This window comes from Apis mellifera, linkage group LG5, assembly GCF_003254395.2.
Source record: "Apis mellifera strain DH4 linkage group LG5, Amel_HAv3.1, whole genome shotgun sequence".
NCBI classification, from domain to species: domain Eukaryota; kingdom Metazoa; phylum Arthropoda; class Insecta; order Hymenoptera; family Apidae; genus Apis; species Apis mellifera.
In genome coordinates, this window is record NC_037642.1 from 13,809,458 (window position 1) to 13,829,606 (window position 20,149).

General features: G+C 24.1%; 7 protein-coding genes across 11 annotated transcripts; 3 read left to right on the forward strand and 4 right to left on the reverse strand.

Moving 5' to 3' along the window:
• Positions 1-381: 381 nt before the first annotated feature.
• Positions 382-2,669, forward strand: LOC409725 (target of rapamycin complex subunit lst8). The gene is made up of 7 exons (XM_393223.7): positions 382-861; positions 939-1,091; positions 1,210-1,271; positions 1,379-1,529; positions 1,658-1,860; positions 1,987-2,129; positions 2,204-2,669. The coding sequence occupies exons 1-7, from the start codon at positions 736-738 to the stop codon at positions 2,326-2,328; spliced, it is 963 nt and encodes a 320-aa protein (XP_393223.1). The 5' UTR covers positions 382-735; the 3' UTR covers positions 2,329-2,669.
• LOC409724 (ADP-ribosylation factor-binding protein GGA1) lies at positions 2,414-6,690 on the reverse strand. 3 transcript variants are annotated; one of them, XM_006570242.3, is made up of 12 exons: positions 6,553-6,690; positions 6,315-6,477; positions 6,016-6,176; positions 5,484-5,717; positions 5,218-5,391; positions 4,933-5,152; positions 4,318-4,662; positions 4,046-4,178; positions 3,572-3,939; positions 3,221-3,387; positions 2,990-3,100; positions 2,414-2,897 (listed from the first exon to the last, which is right to left on the reverse strand). In XM_006570242.3, the coding sequence occupies exons 2-12, from the start codon at positions 6,349-6,351 to the stop codon at positions 2,805-2,807; spliced, it is 2,043 nt and encodes a 680-aa protein (XP_006570305.1). In that variant the 5' UTR covers positions 6,352-6,477; positions 6,553-6,690; the 3' UTR covers positions 2,414-2,804. The 3 variants fall into 3 exon arrangements, with proteins under 3 accessions (XP_006570305.1, XP_393222.4, XP_016767899.1); XM_393222.7 differs by having other exon boundaries at positions 3,572-3,864; positions 6,315-6,668; XM_016912410.2 differs by having other exon boundaries at positions 6,315-6,667.
• A 2,950-nt stretch (positions 6,691-9,640) lies between these two features.
• On the reverse strand, positions 9,641-12,459 carry LOC726957 (SAP30-binding protein). Of its 3 annotated transcripts, none has more exons than XM_006570243.3 (2): positions 11,671-11,872; positions 9,641-11,297 (listed from the first exon to the last, which is right to left on the reverse strand). In XM_006570243.3, exon 2 carries the CDS (start codon positions 11,115-11,117, stop codon positions 10,125-10,127), a length of 993 nt encoding a protein of 330 aa, XP_006570306.1. In that variant the 5' UTR covers positions 11,118-11,297; positions 11,671-11,872; the 3' UTR covers positions 9,641-10,124. The 3 variants fall into 3 exon arrangements, with proteins under 3 accessions (XP_006570306.1, XP_026296437.1, XP_016767854.1); XM_026440652.1 differs by lacking the exon at positions 11,671-11,872 and adding an exon at positions 11,367-11,390; XM_016912365.2 differs by lacking the exon at positions 11,671-11,872 and adding an exon at positions 12,355-12,459 and having other exon boundaries at positions 9,826-11,297.
• On the forward strand, positions 12,433-14,636 carry LOC413011 (serine--tRNA ligase, cytoplasmic). Its single transcript, XM_396462.7, has 5 exons — positions 12,433-13,031; positions 13,103-13,387; positions 13,476-13,697; positions 13,772-14,028; positions 14,208-14,636. The coding sequence occupies exons 1-5, from the start codon at positions 12,570-12,572 to the stop codon at positions 14,470-14,472; spliced, it is 1,491 nt and encodes a 496-aa protein (XP_396462.2). The 5' UTR covers positions 12,433-12,569; the 3' UTR covers positions 14,473-14,636.
• LOC552846 (dnaJ homolog subfamily C member 17) lies at positions 14,309-16,315 on the reverse strand. Its single transcript, XM_625222.4, has 7 exons — positions 16,165-16,315; positions 15,972-16,100; positions 15,708-15,863; positions 15,422-15,637; positions 15,242-15,322; positions 15,023-15,154; positions 14,309-14,857 (listed from the first exon to the last, which is right to left on the reverse strand). Exons 1-7 carry the CDS (start codon positions 16,231-16,233, stop codon positions 14,744-14,746), a joined length of 897 nt encoding a protein of 298 aa, XP_625225.1. The 5' UTR covers positions 16,234-16,315; the 3' UTR covers positions 14,309-14,743.
• Positions 16,316-16,447: 132 nt separating this feature from the next.
• Positions 16,448-18,854, forward strand: LOC412548 (2-oxoisovalerate dehydrogenase subunit alpha, mitochondrial). The gene is made up of 8 exons (XM_396003.7): positions 16,448-16,806; positions 16,906-17,106; positions 17,192-17,387; positions 17,470-17,631; positions 17,788-17,932; positions 18,035-18,238; positions 18,312-18,575; positions 18,713-18,854. Exons 1-8 carry the CDS (start codon positions 16,741-16,743, stop codon positions 18,807-18,809), a joined length of 1,335 nt encoding a protein of 444 aa, XP_396003.4. The 5' UTR covers positions 16,448-16,740; the 3' UTR covers positions 18,810-18,854.
• Positions 18,678-19,795, reverse strand: LOC412549 (39S ribosomal protein L17, mitochondrial). Its single transcript, XM_396004.6, has 3 exons — positions 19,417-19,795; positions 19,133-19,343; positions 18,678-19,046 (listed from the first exon to the last, which is right to left on the reverse strand). The coding sequence occupies exons 1-3, from the start codon at positions 19,612-19,614 to the stop codon at positions 18,913-18,915; spliced, it is 543 nt and encodes a 180-aa protein (XP_396004.2). The 5' UTR covers positions 19,615-19,795; the 3' UTR covers positions 18,678-18,912.
• Positions 19,796-20,149: the final 354 nt, after the last annotated feature.

Below are 20,149 nucleotides of genomic sequence, written 5' to 3' on the forward strand. Positions count from 1 at the left end.
TGACCCCATTTTTATTTTATATCTTTTTTTGTATATATAATAAAATGTACGTAATATAATGTCATACATAGATAATAATATTTAAAAGAATTCATTGTTTTCTTTTAATGACATTATATAAGTATTCATATCCTTCCATAACTTACTTTAGATTAGAATTGTCAATCGAACACAATTCGCTACCCCCTCTATTAAAAATGGCTCAATTTTTCTGCAGCGAATTTTTATAGAAGAAGAATGCCTAACATCATATTATCTCCATCGTTACATTTAGATAGACATGCTTTGACCAAAATTTGATCACGTGACATATCTTTACTTAATGTACAGTGGCAATGGAGGATAATGTGACGTCATGTATTCTCCTCCTATGGAAATAGAAGGGGAATTGAATCATTTTGGTAGAGGGGATAATGTATTCGTGTAACCGTGTTCGTCCAACTCCATGTTTTGTGTTTATAACCTGTCATATGATATATTCTAGTAATTGATGCATTTAAATATACGTTACGATTAATCAGTTATTTATAGTCAACATATTATTATTTGAAGTCAAGAATAAACTCATTGAATAAAATTCTGTAACTACTGTATAGAAGTAAAGAAAGTAAAGAAAACGAAGGATATAATATATGAAATTATAACAGAAAATTACAAAATATTATAAATTTATATATCTAATATTACGAGTATTATCGAATTTTCATTTTTAAATTATTTCATACATTTTAACAAATGACTGTGGATGGCACTAACAGCAACGAGCAAGTTATTCTTGTAACAGGTGGTTATGATCATACTATCAAAATATGGCAACCTCATACTGGAGTTTGTCAACGTACTACGGAACACACAGATTCGGTAAAATTTTAATATTCTATGAACGATATATTCTATCTTTCAAATCTTATTTTTTTTTTAAATTTTATTATTTTTAGCAAGTTAATGCTTTAGATATTACTCCTGATAAATATTTGATAGCTGCTGCTGGATACCAACATATAAGAATGTATGATTTAGTTTCAAACAATCCAAATCCAATTATTAATTATGAAGGAGTATCAAAAAATATTACAGGCTTGGGTTTTCAGGTATTTTATAATTTATTTTCTGTTAATATAAATAGTATATTATTTTTTAATTGTAAAACTATCTTGAAGACGATAATTATATAATAATAAGATTATTAAAATATTTTATTATATGTAGGAAGAGGGTAAATGGATGTATACAGGTGGTGAAGACTGTTCAGCTCGGATTTGGGATCTCAGGCAAATACAAATACAATTTAAATACCGTACTAATTTCTTTGCATAAAAATAAAAATAATAATAGCGATAATAATAACAGTAACAAAGAAACAATTATAATGTTATAGGTCAAGTAGTTTTCAATGCCAACGAATATTTCAAGTATCAGCTCCTGTCAATTGTGTTTGTTTGCATCCAAATCAAGCAGAACTTATTGTCGGTGATCAAAGTGGTGTTATACATTTATGGGATCTACGATCAGATCATAATGAACAATTGGTATGAAATATGGTATAAAATAAACTCATTTAATATGTTTAGGAAATATTTTGTTTTGTTAGTAATCCATCAATTAATTAATTTTAATTCTATCTCTATTTATTTAAATAATTATTCTTTATGTAAAGATACCAGAAGCTGAAGCATCTGTGCAAGATGTTGCAATTGATCAAGATGGTACATATATGGCAGCAGTAAACAACAAAGGTCATTGTTATATTTGGACACTTACAGGAGGAGTAGGTGACGAGCCTACGCGTCTTAATCCTCGTCACAAACTTTCAGCACATAAACGATATGCGCTTCGATGCAAATTTAGTCCTGATTCCACGTAAATATAATATATTAATTATATATAATAAATTATAATATAATTATATATAATTATATATAATAAAGTAATAAAATTATATAAAATTTGATTTAATATTAGATAAAAATCATGTTTTTTATCCAGACTTTTAGTAACTACATCCGCTGATCAGACTGCTCGAGTTTGGAAAACTACGGATTTTTCTGAAGTACAAGTACTTCAACATGAAGCAAAACGATGGGTCTGGGATGCTGCATTTAGCGCAGATTCACAATATATATTTACCGGTAACAACATAATTTTTTTTTATGTTTTATTATACTTTGTTTTAGATTCAATTTTAACATTTTATTCAATTTAGCTTCGTCCGATGGTGTTGCAAGATTATGGAATGTATCAACAGGAGCAGTAGAACGAGAATATCAGGGCCATCAAAAAGCAGTTACTGCTCTTGCTTTTCGTGATGAAGTACTTTCTGTTTCCTAAATGAATGATATATTTCTTCAAATTTTTAAATAAAATATCGCATTTGTACATTTTTAATAATGAAGAATATCACTTCAACTTTAAATTTATAGTACACTATCTGTATTTTCGTTTTTTTTTTGTTTGTTTGTTTGTGCCTTTCTTTTTTTTCTATTTTTCAATTATTATATTTATTTTGATCTTTATTGTATATACGATTATAATATGTTCTCTCATGTATTTCGATCTTAAAATAGATTTGTTATTGATATTTTCGTTTATGTAATCACAACATGACTTATAAATATCTACATAACATTAATATTATCTCAGAATATAATAATAAAGATAAAACTGTAATTACAATCTGAGAAATAAAGTAAAAGAAACAATATCTTTTGAAAATTCATATCTTAAAAAACAATATATTCTTCTTTTGGCTATTAGAGTCTGTAATTCTTGAATTTAATTTATATTATAATTACACTTTAAGTACTTTAAACTAAAGGCAATTTTTCTACTTCACCCATTTCTGTGAAAGTTTCATCATCCATAGTATAACTTAACATAAATTTTAACGATACCGTTTCCTGTAGAAGAAATTATATAATTAAATATAAAAATTATGTTTATAAAAATCGATAAATGTTTGAAACCCAAAAGACAATTTTTATTATTTTACCTTGGTAGGATTTGCAATTAACATAATTTGAGTAATTGCAGATGGAGGTAAAAATGGATTATGACCAGGCAATTCTGTTCCAGAAGGTGGCTGAAGTCTACATTTACATCTCTAAAAGCAAAATATTATTAGTTTTTAAAAGTTACCATTAAATCAATTAAAATTAAATTATTAACTATTTGTATTAACAATATTAATAACAATTATTAAATAAACACATTCAAAACATACTTTTGGCACCACTGCTTGAAACAAGTAATTAGTAAGTGGCTTCAAATTCTTACTCATTGTTGTAATCACTACAACAAATACATCTTTTCTTGGATTATCTCGAGCAAAATGAAGCACTACGGATATACCATTTTTTTCTTCAATTACTGTTATAGGTGGATTAATACCTATTGAAAAAAATAAAATTAATTAACAAAGCAGTTTTTATTAACCATTATTATATGTATTTAATTAAATATTATGATTAAATATATTAATGATATTAATATATTATATATTATATTTTTATATATTATAAATATATAAAAACGATACAATATAATATAGAAACGAACAAGAAAAAAATATTACCTGGTTTAATATCATGAAGATTAATATTAATGTCTGTCAATGGTTTAATCTCAGGTTCTGGACTAATTGAGTTTTCTGTTGATGGTGTTACTGAAGCAGCATCCCATGTACTTAATCGATTATTACATTGATTTGTATCTATTTTTTCATTTACATCACATTCGATAATAGTTTGAGAATTTGTATCATTATAAGATGGGAAGTTATCATTTGATTTAAATTGAATATCAGATACTTTATCATTTTTCATATTTGTAGTCTTTGATAAGTCAGAAAAATACGAAGAATTGCCACTGCGAGGAGAGGTCGTTGAAACATAACGTTCTGCTAAGGGTTCGGTATTTGGTGGGCGGTTTATATTTTGTTTACTACAGAGATTAAAAGTAAAAGGACAAAAAAAAAAAAAAGAAAAAATGGTATAACTATATATAATGAAAATGATTAAGAAGTAGAACAAATATATGTTTTACTAACCTTGCTGATTTCAAACGTGAATTTGATACTATGCCTGATAAACTTTGTTTAAGCAAAGAATCCAATTCATTTAATTCCTCCAGTGCTTTTGCTTTACTGTCAATTTTCTTTTCAGATGTGTTGATTAATTCATCTGAAAATGGAATGTTACTCACCATTTGTTCATTTATTTAATCAATCAAATTCATTACTAAAGACGTTTGATTTGTTCAATATTATCAGTGTTATTCAATCAAAAGAGCATATATTTTAAGCGTTTTATGTTCACGGACCTTTCTTATTTTTAGGTAAAACATTAAGCGGCTGCATAATTGAATCAGTCATTAAGAAATTTGCATTGGAAACTGAAGAAATATCTGAATTTTCAGATTTTCCTAATGAATTGAAAATATCTCCTAAAACTTCCATATCTGATTGGTGATTTGTTGTCATTGCATTATAACTTGCATTTAAATCATCACTTTTAACAGGAATGGTCTCCATTGGAGAGGATAAATCTAATAAATATGGACTGATGTTGGAATCTGTCTTAGGTTTTATACATTTACCATGAACTATAATTGTAGTATATTTCTCAAATACTTGTTCCAATTCATCACTTGCAGCAAGTACATCACCTATATATAAATAAATAGATATACATGTAATAATAAATATAATATAATATAATATATATATATATATAAATTATTTAAACATAAAATAATTAATAAAATAAAACAATAAATTCTTAAAATTCTAATTGATAATTAAAAATTATATAATTATAACTTGATACTAACAAAAGTATGTATAAATTTTTTAATATGTAATTTTATAATACATAAAATATTTATATTCATCATATAAATCTTTAAAAGATTATAATAATATTATAAGATACTGACCAAGCATTCCTTCATTATCTTGAGTTTCATTTGCTAACCTTAGCACAATTGGTTTTAATCGTTCACAAGCTTGATATAATTCTTTCATTAATTCAAGATCTTCTGTACTAGTTTCATTACAATTATATGAATCTAACATTTCTGATAATAACTTTGCATTGTTATGAACAGATTCTAATTCCATTATTCTACGTGAATTTAATTGTACTCTTCTTTCATCCTATAGAATAGATGGTTAATATATTTTGCAAAATTTTATAGCATTTTCAAATATGACTCACATACCTCTCTCACCATAGTTTTAATTAATCTATTCGCAGCTTGTAAGTCATCAGGATTTTTACTTTGAAGTAATTTTTGCAACAATTTGGATTTTTCTTCATCATCAAATATTGTGTTCTTAGCTTTTAATACTTTTAATCCTTCTTCTTGTACATTATTCATAGATATAGAATCATCCTGAGTGCACATATAATTTTCACATTTTAAGAAAAAATTGGAAGAAAAAAAAAAAAGGTTATATTTCATATAAAATAACATATAGAACTTACTTCGATAACACCTTGTTTTTTTAACATTTCATAGGCTTCCTTGATTTTTAATTCTTTCGGATACTCCTTTGTCCACATATTTAACAATTGCAATACTTTTTGACGCACTATAGCTGGTGTTTTACCACCCAAATATTTTGGTGAAACTAAACGAATCATTTCATTTAAAAAACGAAATTTTCCAACTTCTGCGTGAAAAGATGGACCACATCTTCTCATACATGTATCCAATAACTATGTAATTAAAAGTTAAAAATATGTATCATATATATAAGAATTATGAAAATTTAAATTTTCTTTAATATATATATATATATATTAATTTATTATTAGAAAATATTTTTTAATTTCAATTTATATTCAAATAATATCATTAAATATCATTAAACATCAGCCATTAAATATCAAGCAAATGAAATAAAATAATTAAATTGAAGTAACTTTTATATGTATGTATAGCTCTTTGAATAAGATAATAAAATAGTTTTAAATTTGAATTTCTTATGTAAACAAAAATTGGAAAAAAACTTACAGCAAGAGCTTGAAGTGCTTCCGTCTCATTAGATGATTGAATATGTAATGCTAATAATTTAGTACCAATTTGAACACCTTCTGATTCTTTGGTAAGCATTACACAAAATGCTTCGATTGCAGCTATATCAGGTTTTTGATTTTGAGGATTCGTTACCCTTTCTATGTAGAAAAAAAAAAAAAAATTAAAAAAGAAAATATTTAATGAACTGACTAAAACTTGATATCTATTAAATGGGCAATCTATGATTATAAATACTTCGAAATAATATAAAAAAAATAAATTGAATTTTTACTTACGTATTAGGGCCTCTAAACTTGTTGTTACAACATCCATTTCTATAATTTTTTTACAATTTCTTTAAATTTATGCGTTTTAGGTTATATGTATTTATTTGACAGTCAAGACGAACAAAAGTTTTAAAGATACCATTTTGATTTCTTCTTCACAAACAGCAATTACCTTAAAATTAAATATAATATGCTTTAATGTGTACAATTAATATTCTATTTAGTTTAATTCTTCTAATGAAAATACATTAAAATGTTAAAAAAAAGTTTCTCATGAAGTTTACAAATGTTTCGTATGCAAACAGCTGTTTGCAATACAATTTACTGTAGAATTCTATTCGTAGCTCTACGAAACTGACATGAGGCGCTATAATAAATGTTACTTTGATTCGTACAATACCGAGAATAAAAAATATTTACAAACAAGAATTTTCAAATTTCGTTATTAAATGTATATATGATAAAAAATTTTCAATTATAATTGCAGTTTCATTGTGTTCTTTAATAAATTAAGTAAATTAACATTAAATTCAGTGTACATCTATGTATAGATATATTAATATTTGAATCGTCTTATCTGAATTTATCATTTTCTTATATAAATATTCTTGACACGTAAAAATATTATTTAAATATCTTTTTCTTTATAATATATGACAATGTTAATCATTTATGTAATTCATTAATATAAAAATGTAAAAATTTTTTCTAAAAATATTTACTGCAAAATAGATTTTAAAGAGAAGAATATTACGTTGAATAAATTGTTTTAAATGTTAAATCAAATATTTAATCAAATTTAGAATAAAATGCATGCATAGAAAAAATTTCATTCATATTTCCTGAAAATTTTAAATATTTCTATATGTTTTTAATATGATGTAAAAATTTAACATTCTTACATTTATATCCTTTTACAGATAAATATCATTACTACGAAAATTATTCATTATATTATTCATTTGAAAAACTAGAATGACTTGTTAAAAAAAAACTATCTATTTTAATAATAAATTTTGTTCAAAACACTTTTTTATTGTGCAAAATATCTGAAAAATCGTGGCAATAATTAATATGTGTAATATATAATTCATGAAATACAACAAATTTAGCAAATCAATATTTATATTTTTTTTTTTTTTGAATTACATTTAATCTTATTTTACAAAACGCCGATAATTTTATTTTTTTTAAATTTTTATTTTTATATATAATAATTCAAAAATTAATTCAAAGAAAATCAATTAATTTATTAATATTTTCTGCCATTTTTACATGATATAAAGTTGAAAACATTATTGCAAATAATAAAATTTTTAACTTTTTTTGTTTGTTTTAGTATCATTTAAACTTTATTTAATATTATTTAATATATAGTTTTTAATTTTGTAGATTAATATTTGATATATCGTACTTGTATCTTTAATATTTTTTTCTTTTATTTAAAACTTTTTTTTGTTACATTTTTTATTACATACATATATAAACATTAAGAGTTTTATTTTTCATTATAATAAAGAAACGTGAATAAATTATTAATAGATATTTTATAGAAAAATTAATAAAAATAATAATAAAGATTATTTTTTTAATATTCTAAATATTGAGACTTTTGGTTTGGTTGTAAAAAGTTTAGAGAGAAAATCTTAATTTCATTTTTTTGTAAATAAATCCTTATATCAATGGCTTTTATTTTACTTTTAAATAATTTTTATAATATAAGATCACTCAATTTTCACTACGCAATTCACGAAATAACCTATACATGTACGAAAATATTTTAATATACCTTGATAAAAAATGAATAATTTATATATTTTATATATATATTATATATTTTTAATAAATTTATTAAAAAAAAAAAAGAAATTTTTTGATTATATCATATAAAGTAGAATCTTGATTGTTGCAATCTCTATCACAATACGGAAATTTTAACTATCCTTGTATCTAAACAAAGGTTTAGTCTTCTCTTGTATGTTAAATAACTATTCTGTTTTTAGCCATATTTTTTTAAAAATTATTTTTCATTATTTTTTTTGTTCAATATTTAAGAATTCAAAATAGGAAAGATCTTTTTTTTAATTATATGATTAATACGTATTTATTATTGTGTATTTATACAACAATAAAATTTTGAAAATTAATGAAAATTATAAATAGAATTTATAAATCCATAAATATGGGATATCTCAAAATAAGTCAGATTTATCAGATTGCAAAAATGATTCTAGCTTCGCTTTCGAGTAAAAAAAAACATTTTTCGGACAAAATTTTAAAAATGAAATTAACTAATTCTTGAATAGATACGAATAAATTATCAATAAAAGATAATTTTGAAAATAAATAAAATATGTAGAATAAAATTTTATCATTATTTTAATTATTATTATTATTTATAATAAAATATATATATATATATATATATTATGAGCGAAGCATATAAAATTTTTTCCTTTGAAATCATTATTTTTTAATTATGAATTCAATGAAAGAAAAATGTAAAATCTAAAATATTATTCAAATTAGAAAAATATTTAAATAAGAAAAATATTATTTAAAAAGTGAGAATTATTATCCTTCTAAAAGTCATTCTCTTTTTTCTATATTTATTATAGACTATAATAAAATGACTACTGTAGTTATATTTTAAATGCGGATATGTTCTTCTTTAATGAAAACATTTATTGAAAACATTTCTCAAACTAATTATTTTTTAATTATATTATTTTAATATTTATCTACATAGAACAATATAAGGAATTCAATTGTGTCAAAAAAAAATTTGTTGCATTTCAAAAAATATAGATACATACATACATATATATATATATATATCTATATATCCTTCCTTATCTTTTAAACATTTTGCTTTTTTAATTATAATCGGAAAAGAGATTGATTTATTCCATTATGTAAATCAACTTGTATATGATTTTCACATTTATTTAGTTATGGGATATTGGATTTCTAAATATACAAATCTTTCGTATAAAAGTATCACTAATAATCATTTATTTCGATTTACAAGAAATTAAATCAATTCTAATTTTGTATCAATGAACTTATTTCTTACAATTATGATTATAAATAATAATTATTTTTTCAATGTTAATCTAAATTGGAAAAGATTCAAATTATTCGTGATGGCAGCACATGTTATAATGTACATATTTTACATTATTCGTCGATTCATAAAATAAAAATACTTAAAAAAGTTTCACTGACCAGCATTTATGTGTATATATCTACAAATATGCATATTCACAAGAAGAAAAAAGAATTCCTTTTATATTAAAGTTATCGTTGTTTTCGTTTTTTTTTTCTTTTTTTTACTTTTACTTTTCTTTCAATCCATTAACATATTATTAGCATAGAAAAAATATCACGTAAAGATGATGAATATCAAAATGTATCTTAAATTCAAAATATTTTACAGAGAAAAAAAGTGGTAAAAGAACTCAATAGTGGAACACATTATTCCACTTGCCATTTAATTCCAGAATCCTTCTTCCTTAGCTTTTATTATTCTTTTTCTTTTTTATTCAGTTATTCTTATTGGTAAAGATAGTAATCTCATACTATTGATATACTTTCAAAATGCTTTATCTCATGAAATTAAATGTTGAATCACTAAATTCAATAAAGCCAATAATTAAATACGAATATAGGCATACTGTGTGAATCTGTATACAAATTCATGCATGAAATTTGCTGCACTTTTCTATAAAACTCGCTGTATATGGTGTAATATTAAATGAAGAATGAAGTGTTGCTTTTTCGAAAAACATAATATTTACAAATGATTTACAGTGTATGTTACAGTCTTTTCTTTGGTAAAGATCCAAAAGCAGATATTACCGTTGCTTTGGTACCAGTTGCAGACGATGTTAAAGTGGTAAGAGTTGGTTGAGACAACAAAACAGTTGGTTTTATCGAGGCAGTAGCTCCTGTTGCAACTTGATCCCATTTACTTTTCCTTTTTTTAGCATCATCGTCTGTTGTACTAGAATTATTGGGTCGTTTAGCTGTACCAGAAACGATTTCAATTTTTGTTTTCTCTTTCCTAGCCTTTTCAAGTTTATCCATCTCAGTTTTTTGAACTTTGGCAAGTTCCTCATAATACGAGTCTTTACCCCACTTAAATGGATCAAATCTGTCTGGAGGATAATTAGTACCCAATTCATTGATGCTACAAAATTGAATTAGCTTTTCATAAATGGATGGATTTCTAAAATCCTTCCTTTGTTGAATAACTTTGTTCATATCCAAACCACTGCTCTCCATTTTCCTAAAAAGTTTTGTTATTTTTTCCTGCAGTTCCACAGGACACTGCCCTGGTGGCTCTGGTGGTATAGTGACGCCATAGGAGTCCACCTCGCTATCTGAAACTAATTGTTCTCCTTGACAACAGGGAGAGCATTCCATAATCGAGGAGGGCCTTCCATTTTCAAAAGGCTGTCCATCGATCTGTGTCTGTACCACTCCCTCGTCATCGGAGACTATTGAATCATCAAAGTATGAAACCAATCTCTGCACCTTAGATGTCACATCTGTTACTAAGGTGGGCGCGTTCGACAAATCGTTACTAGACTTGCCACCGACGTTGGGAGCAACAACGGGACTATTTGAGGCTGATGTGCCAGATTTGGGACTGGTGAAAGCCTGGGGCTGACCGACTTGGGCATTATGCGGGGCGGCCCCCTGGGGAGTGTTCGAATTCTCCTGAAGGTCGTCTTCCACCCCGTCTTCGCCCTCCGAGTCGGTATAGGTGGCCGTGAGAGATGCCAGAGCAACACTTTGTACAGACATGGTTAGTTGGCTTTGAGTGTCCGCCGTACTACCAAGCAATATTTTGTGTTGGAACTCACCGGTATAGCGTAGAGTTGTACGCCTTTTAGTTGTATTGGGCTTTTACATATATAAATATGCCTTATATCAACATTAAATATGCCCCAATGTTTTGTTGGAAAATCTATTACTATACCGTATCTGAAAAAAGAATTTCAAATGTATAAAATATCCATAAATTATCATTATATACTTGAGTGAAAAACATACATATAAAATATTCCAAGTTACACATTTATTAATAAGTTTGTGATTCCTTATTCTATTTATGATAGACAGCTATTAAATGAGATAGGAAGAAAAATATTAAGATATTTAACATATATGTACATTTGTCATATAATTTAAACATGCTTAAACTCGATCAATTTTATCGATACTTTTATAAAGAGTTTGCAAATTTATTATTTTGGTTTATGAAAAAAATTACTTATTTTAAATTCATTAATTATTTGACAAGCGCATCAGGTTATGTCATTAAAGATTAAAATTGTATGCGAAAACTACAACCAACCTGACTATACGAATCCACAGTTTTCCTGCTTACACTATACCTGACTTTCCATTCATTACAATAAACTTACGACTTATTATCCTCCTATTAATTAAAGTTTCCTTGGGCGAAAAATTCGAACGTTATCAATGTATACCGTGATATTCTAAGTTCTTGTACTCTTTTTACGAATTATGATGATGCGCATGCGCAAAATTAATAAAATACATACTTTCGTGCTCTTAAAGAAAGATTAAAAAAAACTTGAAACAAGTGTAATTCTGACCTCTGCTATTTTTTTTTCTATTATTATTATAAAGTTTTTCTATTGTTTTCCTTTTCTTAATAAAATATAAATTACAAAATTATATTGATGTATATATAACAGAATTTTTTCGTCATTGATAATTTAACAATTATTAATTTTTTTATATTTCATAATTATTTTATTAAAAATTTTCAATTATTTATCTTGTATTTTATTATAAAATTGGAGAAATATTCAAAAAATATAAAATCCTATGTATGTATCGACATAAATTTGTTTTTCTTCTATGAAAGAAAACCTTATCTTTTTAACGAAAAATCTTATCTTTTTAATAAATTAAACGAAAGCTTTTTAGAAAAAAAAAAAGGAAATATATAAATGCAAAGATCATTATATTGTGTAAGTTAAATATTATTTTTATATACAATATAACATACCCTGAAATATTTACTTAAGATTAGCACTCATATTTACTTTAAATGCTTTAAATATTAAATACGCGTGCGTATGTACGTCACCAATGCACCAGTTACCAGTGTCAGAACACGAGTAGTGAGCGGTGTTGAGTTGGAGCATGTGTGTCTTTATTGACGTATCTGATCGAATCCACGTGTAATTTAATAGGAATTGGATTTTGACATTATTAATTATCATGGTATTAGATTTAGATTTATTTCGAAAAGATAAAGGTTTCGATCCTGATAAAATAAGAGAAAACCAAAAAAAACGTTTTAAAGATGTAGGTTTAGTCGACACAGTGATTGAAAAAGATAAAATTTGGCGTCAGCTGCGACATAAAGCTGATAATTTAAATAAATTAAAAAATGTATGTAGTAAAGAAATTGGAGAGAAAATGAAAAAAAAAGAAGCGATAGACGGTGATGATACTGTCTCAAAAGATATTCTTGAAAATCTGGAAAATTTGATTCCTAATAACCTGAAATCGCTAACAGTTGCACAAATTAAAACTGTTCGTAGTTTTATCGATGATGCTATTCGAACTAATGATAAAAACTTAATTTTAATCGAGTTTGAAAGAAATCACGCACTTAAGGAAATAGGAAATATTTTACATGAATCTGTACCAATTAGTAATGATGAAGAGGAAAATAAAGTATATAATTTAATATAATGAATTTTTATATATTAATGTAAATTATATAAAAATATCTTTTTTATTTTTAGGTCGAGAGAACATATGGAGATTGTATGCAAAAAAAAAAATATTCTCATGTTGATTTAATATATATGATTGATGGTATAGATGGAGAACGTGGTACTACTGTTTCAGGAGGGCGTGGTTATTTTTTAATAGGACCAGCAGTTTTTCTGCAACATGCATTAATTCAATTAGCTCTTAGGAAATTATATATAAATGGTTACAAACCACTTTATACGCCATTCTTTATGCGTAAGGATGTTATGCAAGAAGTTGCACAATTATCTCAATTTGACGAAGAATTATATAAAGTATAGGATTGATAATTATATATATATAAATATAAATATATAAACATTAATGATTTTGCTTAAAGTTTTTATGTTATCTTATTTTTAGGTAATTGGTAAAGGTAGTGAACGTAATGAAGATAAAGAAATTGAAGAAAAATATCTGATTGCTACTTCTGAACAACCAATTGCTGCATTTCATAGAAATGAATGGATTCCTGAAAATATTTTACCAATTAAATATGCAGGATTATCCACATGTTTTAGACAAGAAGTTGGATCTCATGGACGTGATACAAGAGGCATTTTTAGAGTTCATCAATTCGAAAAAGCAAGTGCAATTTTAATTTTACTTACATAAAAAGTATAACAAATTTGCATATTATAAATATAAATGGATAATAGGTGGAACAATTTTGTTTAACATCACCATATGATAATAAGTCTTGGCAAATGATGGAAGAAATGATTTCAAATGCAGAAGAATTTTATAAATCATTGGAAATTCCTTATCGTATAGTAAACATAGTATCAGGTGCATTAAACAATGCTGCTTCAAAGAAATTAGATTTGGAAGCATGGTTTCCAGGATCAAATGCTTTTCGCGAACTCGTTTCATGCAGTAATTGTTTAGATTATCAAGCAAGACGTTTATTAGTCAGGTGATAAATGATAAACTTTTATATTAATTTATTTTATTATATATTATATATTTATCTGTATATTATTTTTTTTATTTCGTGTTATTATTATTATATTACTGATATTATTAATGTTAATCTCATGCTTACAAATATTATATTGATATAATTGTAGTTTTATATATATGAACGTGTTCTAGATATGGCCAAACTAAAAAAATGAATGCTAATACAGATTATGTTCATATGTTAAATGCAACAATGTGTGCAGTTACTCGTGTTATATGTGCGATTTTGGAAGTACATCAAACTGATACTGGTATCAAAGTACCAAAGGTTCTTGCACAGTTTATGCCAATGGAATATGAAAATGAAATTCCATTTGTTAAACCAGCTCCTATTGATGAAACAGAATTAAAAAAACAAAAAAGACAAAAAGAACGGAAAGATATCACCTTTACTTAAATTTTAATTTCTTTAAACAAAAATGATGAACTATTATCTAATTATTATAGATAATAAATTCAATATGTTGGATGGAACAAATCTCTCATAAATATATCAGAGAAGATTAACATTTTTTTTATTAATTATATGACAATATATATTTACAAATTAATATGATATAGTAATGAATAAACTACAATATCTTTTAATTTGCACATACCAATACACTTTCGATATTTAGAAAAATGCAGCTTAATAATTTAAAATAAATAATATATTGGATATTTAATCAAATGCTTTCTGTTACATTCAATTTTTTCAGAGATCTTTTCCTTTCTTCAGCTTTTTTTAAATTATTCAATACAGAATGTTCAAATTCAATATCTGACATATTTTGATTTACCTGTCATATAAGATTTGATATGAAATAAAATATAAAAAAATTATAAAATGAATAAATATAAAAAATTAAAAAATATTGTTATTATTTATTTAAAAAAATATTATCTATTAATTATTATCAATTAATTACTATTAATTATTATCAATTATTATTTGTTATATTTACCGTGTGTTGTGTAAAATTAATATCATTGTAAACAGTCCCTGTGTTAAAAATATTTGATTTTTTTTGTTCATCCCATAATTTTTGAAGTTTCAATGGATTTTGTGCTAAACCAAGTTCATTTAAAGCCATTTCCTAATAAAAAATATAATTTTATTCTTAAATTAAATAATTAAATAAAATCAACATATATCTTTTATCTCAATATTATAAATAACTTACTGCTTCATTTTTTTCTCTATATTCTATTAATGCTCTGCCTTCTCTAGTGGAAGAGATAATAAGAGCAGTTATGTTCCCATACTAAAAAATAAAATAAATATATATTATAATTATGTTATTTGTTGATAAAAAAAAATAATGACAAAACACTATAATAAATGTCATAATAATGATATAAACCTTCGAAAATATTCGATACAATGTATCATAATCATATTCATTATTATTAGATTGACTTTTACGAGATTTCCATTTCACTTTTAATTTATAAGAACTGCTATCAATTTCTGATTCTTTATGAAATGTCTTTGATCGTTCTTCAAAATATTTTTTCATAAATGCTATTTCTTCCTCTACTTGTTTTGATCCTTCCTTTTGTAATCTTTCTATTTCAATCTGAAATAATGAGATTGTAATAATATTATATAGAAAAAGCAAATTATAATATACATAAATTTAAGAATACCTGTAATTTATTTTTGTCTCTTTTAATATCAGAATCTATTTTGTAGGCATTTTCTCGTGTTTCTAAATCTTCTTTCAATTTCTTATGTCTTGAATCAAATTCTTTAGCACGTAATTTTGCTTGATGCTTTGCATTAATAACTTTATCATAAGCTGCCTTATTTTGTAGATGAGATATCATCAATAAGAAAGACAAGAAACATATTAATGTAAAAATATAAAAACAGTATACTTATTATTATTATTATATTATTATTATATTTACCCGAGCAGATATATCGGTAAGAATTTCTAATGCTTGTGACAATTTATGAAATAATTCATTTGCCTTTGGATTATTCGGATTTTTGTCAGGATGACAATGTAAAGCTTTTTTACGATATGCTTTCTTAATCTGAAATAATATGCAGTTAATATATATACTTTCAACTTCAATAAATTTTATAAAATATTTATACCTCTTGAATAGAAGCTGTTTTCTCTATACCAAATAATTCATATAAATCTGAATTTTCCCAAGAATCCATCTTTTTTTCTATTTATATTAAAATATTTTATTTTTTCTAAAAAATATCTTCAAGACCGATATTTAATATATAGAAAAGATTAAATTTATATTTAGAAGGAAAAGGTTATGTTTATATTAAATATTGAATTATTTTTCATCGAATAAAATATTTAATTATTTTTCTTTCAATTATTTACGAAAATTTAACACTTTTATTAATATATATATGTAATACATATGTAAAAAATATATATATATATATATCCCTCAATATCTCTTATCATTGAATATATGCACTTTTACGATGAACACGAATTTTATATTATTTTTTCTCCTTTTCTTTTTCTCGTTTACTGTTATGACCTTTCTTCCTTCTTCAATTATAATGCGCATTTGTAAATAAGTATACAACTTATATAACTATTTATTTAGACATATGTTGCGCGAAATGATACGTAAATTTTAAAATAATTATTGTAATTGTAAGGATTATTGGATATTATTGATTAAAATTATTTTTAAAACAATGATTGAAAAAATTTTTTTTAAACGTAAATATTTAAAAAATGGCAATAGGTATTTATTGCAACAAGTAGGTATTTATAAAAGACAAAAAAGTAATGAATAAGTAATAAAAGTAATAAATAAAGTAATAGAAAAATATTTATTTTTTTTTATATCATGTATTTAGGTGCAAAAATTTTATAGTAATAAAACTACAAATACTAAAATTGTTAATATAATGAATGAAAAAGATCCTTCTTTTTTGGGAATTCAAACTATATTTACTAATGAATTAAAGTTTGTCAACAAAGAATGCTATGATACTTTACCAACATTTAGAATTTTAAACTCATTACACAAACATTTTCAATTACCAAAAGATCTTAAGGTTTGAATAACTAATATTTATTAAGATTGTAAGATGTAACATAAATTTTATATAATATCTCATTTTCTTTCTCTATTTTTTCTAGCTAGATGAACAAATTTTGATTAAAATATATCATAAAATGATTACTCTGAATATAATGGATAAAATACTTTATGAATCTCAACGACAAGGACGTATATCATTTTATATGACTAATACAGGAGAAGAAGGAATTCAAATTGGTTCTGCAGCTGCTCTTACGTTAGAAGATATTATATATGCGCAATATCGAGAAACTGGTAAAAAAAATATTAATTTTTGATCAATTAATAATATATATTTAAAGTAAATATAATTTGGTATAAAAAAATTTGATTATAGGTGTTTTGTTATGGCGAGGACATTCTATTATAGATTTTATGAATCAATGTTATGGTAATCATAAAGATGCCTCAAAGGGAAAACAAATGCCTGTTCATTATGGGTCAAAAAAATTAAACTTTGTTACTATTTCATCTCCTTTAACAACACAATTACCTCAAGGTAATATAGATTGTAGATATTATTATCAAATTATATAATTTCTTTAAAAACATAAAAACATAAAAATATTTGATTGAAATTATTATATTATCAACATATAATTCTGATAATTTTGAGATTATATAATTTCTGATATCCGAGTCTGTTCATTCTTAGCTGTAGGTACAGCATATGCATTCAAACGATCTCAAAAAAATGCATGTACAATATGTTACTTTGGTGAAGGAGCTGCTAGTGAAGGAGATGCTCATGCAGCTTTTAATTTTGCTGCAACTTTAGAGTGTCCAATAATTTTTATATGGTAATTTTAATAATGTATTGCATGAAAAAATATGAAAATATATAAATTATTTATTTTTAATAAAATAATATTTTTTAATAATATAAAATGATCTATTTTTAGTCGCAATAATGGTTATGCAATCTCAACTCCTTCTCAGGAACAATTTAAAGGAGATGGAATTGCAGCAAGAGGACCAGCATATGGAATATCAACAATCCGTGTGGATGGTAATGATGTTCTTGCTATGTATTATGCGACAAAAACTGCTCGTGAACTCTGTATTAAAAATGGAAAACCTTATTTGATTGAAGCTATGACTTATCGGTATGAAATATTTTTTTTGTATACATTAATTTTTTTAAATATTTTTTACGATATATATTTTTTTATCTTTTAGAATTGGTCATCACAGTACTTCTGATGATAGTACTGTATATCGATCTACCGACGAAATAGATCATTGGAATTGTTATACGCCAATATTACGATATCGTAATTATTTGGAATCAATTGGTTTGTGGAATAAAGAGCAAGATAGGGAATTAAACAAGTCTATAAAAAATTCTATTTTACTTGCTTTTGCTGAAGCAGAAAAAGAACTTAAACCATGTTGGAAAGAATTATTTACAGATGTATATCATACAATGCCAAATCATATATGGTACATTTATAAATTTTTTAATTAAATATTTTAAAATATAATATAATAATTTATAATAATTTTAAAATATTTTGTATTTTATGAATGAATGCTCAAAAAAAGTTGTTTTCATTATATATATATTCTTTTAATTTCAGGAAGCAAATGCATTCTATGGAAAAGCATATTAATGAATTTCACAAATATTATCCATTGCATCTTTTCAAACAATCAAATAATCATAATAATAAATAGTTTAATAAACAAATTTAACAAAATAATAACAGATCAAATTAATTATAATCTATATTAATATTATATATTTTTTATATTATTTGATAATAAAAAATACATACATTTATAAATTCATGTCAGCGCTTATTTTTTTATATTTTTCTAATCTATATTCTTTTCTAGCTGCATCGAGTAATATATTGTGAAGTAAATTATGCTGATATGGATTAATTTGTTCTACAGCGGGATATATGTTTCCTTAAAAAAATTATATTAATATAAATTAAAATAAATTAAAATTTGTCATAAGTATATAAACAAATAAAAATTTATACAAAATATACCTTTTAATTCTAAAATAGCTCTCTTAAATGCAAATCCAGGATATATATATGGCGCATTATGAAGTTTTGTAAATGAAGTTGTATAATTTTCATATCTTGGTACAAGTACTTTAAAAAGTTTATGAACAAGTTGTTTTTCAATTATCCAAAAATTTGCAAGTTCCATTGTTTCTTTATGATGAGGGCCATGACGTAATGCTTCTGATATTAACTGCAATAAAAAAGAATTATAAAATATGTTTAATTAAAGAAGAATTTTAAAAAGTTTCAGTCATGATATTTACCTGTTCAACATAACCTCTTGTTTCATCCGCTCTCGCATAATTCAACTCAATCCTCTCATATTTAATTACAGCGGTTAATGTTTTTTGAATTTTTCGTAATCTTCCCTCTGGACCATCTATATTTTTTAATTTACGTGGTCCTGATCTAATATTATATCTTAATCTAGAAACTAGTTTTTCAACTTTTGCTTGATTCATTGTTTATTATATTATTAAAAGATTAAATGACTTTTATTGATAATTCTATTAAATCAATAGTTCATTATAAAAACAGTATTATATAATTTTTATATAATTTTATGAAACTTTTTAATATTAAAAAATATTTATATTACTTATCAAGCATTCCCTTTCTCTCTTTACTTAACTATATTATTTTGACTATATATAAATACCTATATATCTATATACATTTTGACTATATATAAATACCTATATACAATATAAAATAAAATATAAAATAAACTTATAATTTGTGATATATTATAAATAGAGATAAAAGAAAAACTTCAAGAAATTATAATAATTTAAAAAAAAAAATTTTATTTTTAAGATTTTTTTACGATCTAATTATTTCCATTATTATACTTATTTTTTGTTTTCCGTCTTTATATAAAAAAAAAAAAGATTTATGTAAATTTCAAAATTTTAGAATTTGAAATGAATATTTTCTTTATATTGATTAATTATATAAGATAAAAAATAAAATAAAATTAATTTATCATAGTTTCGT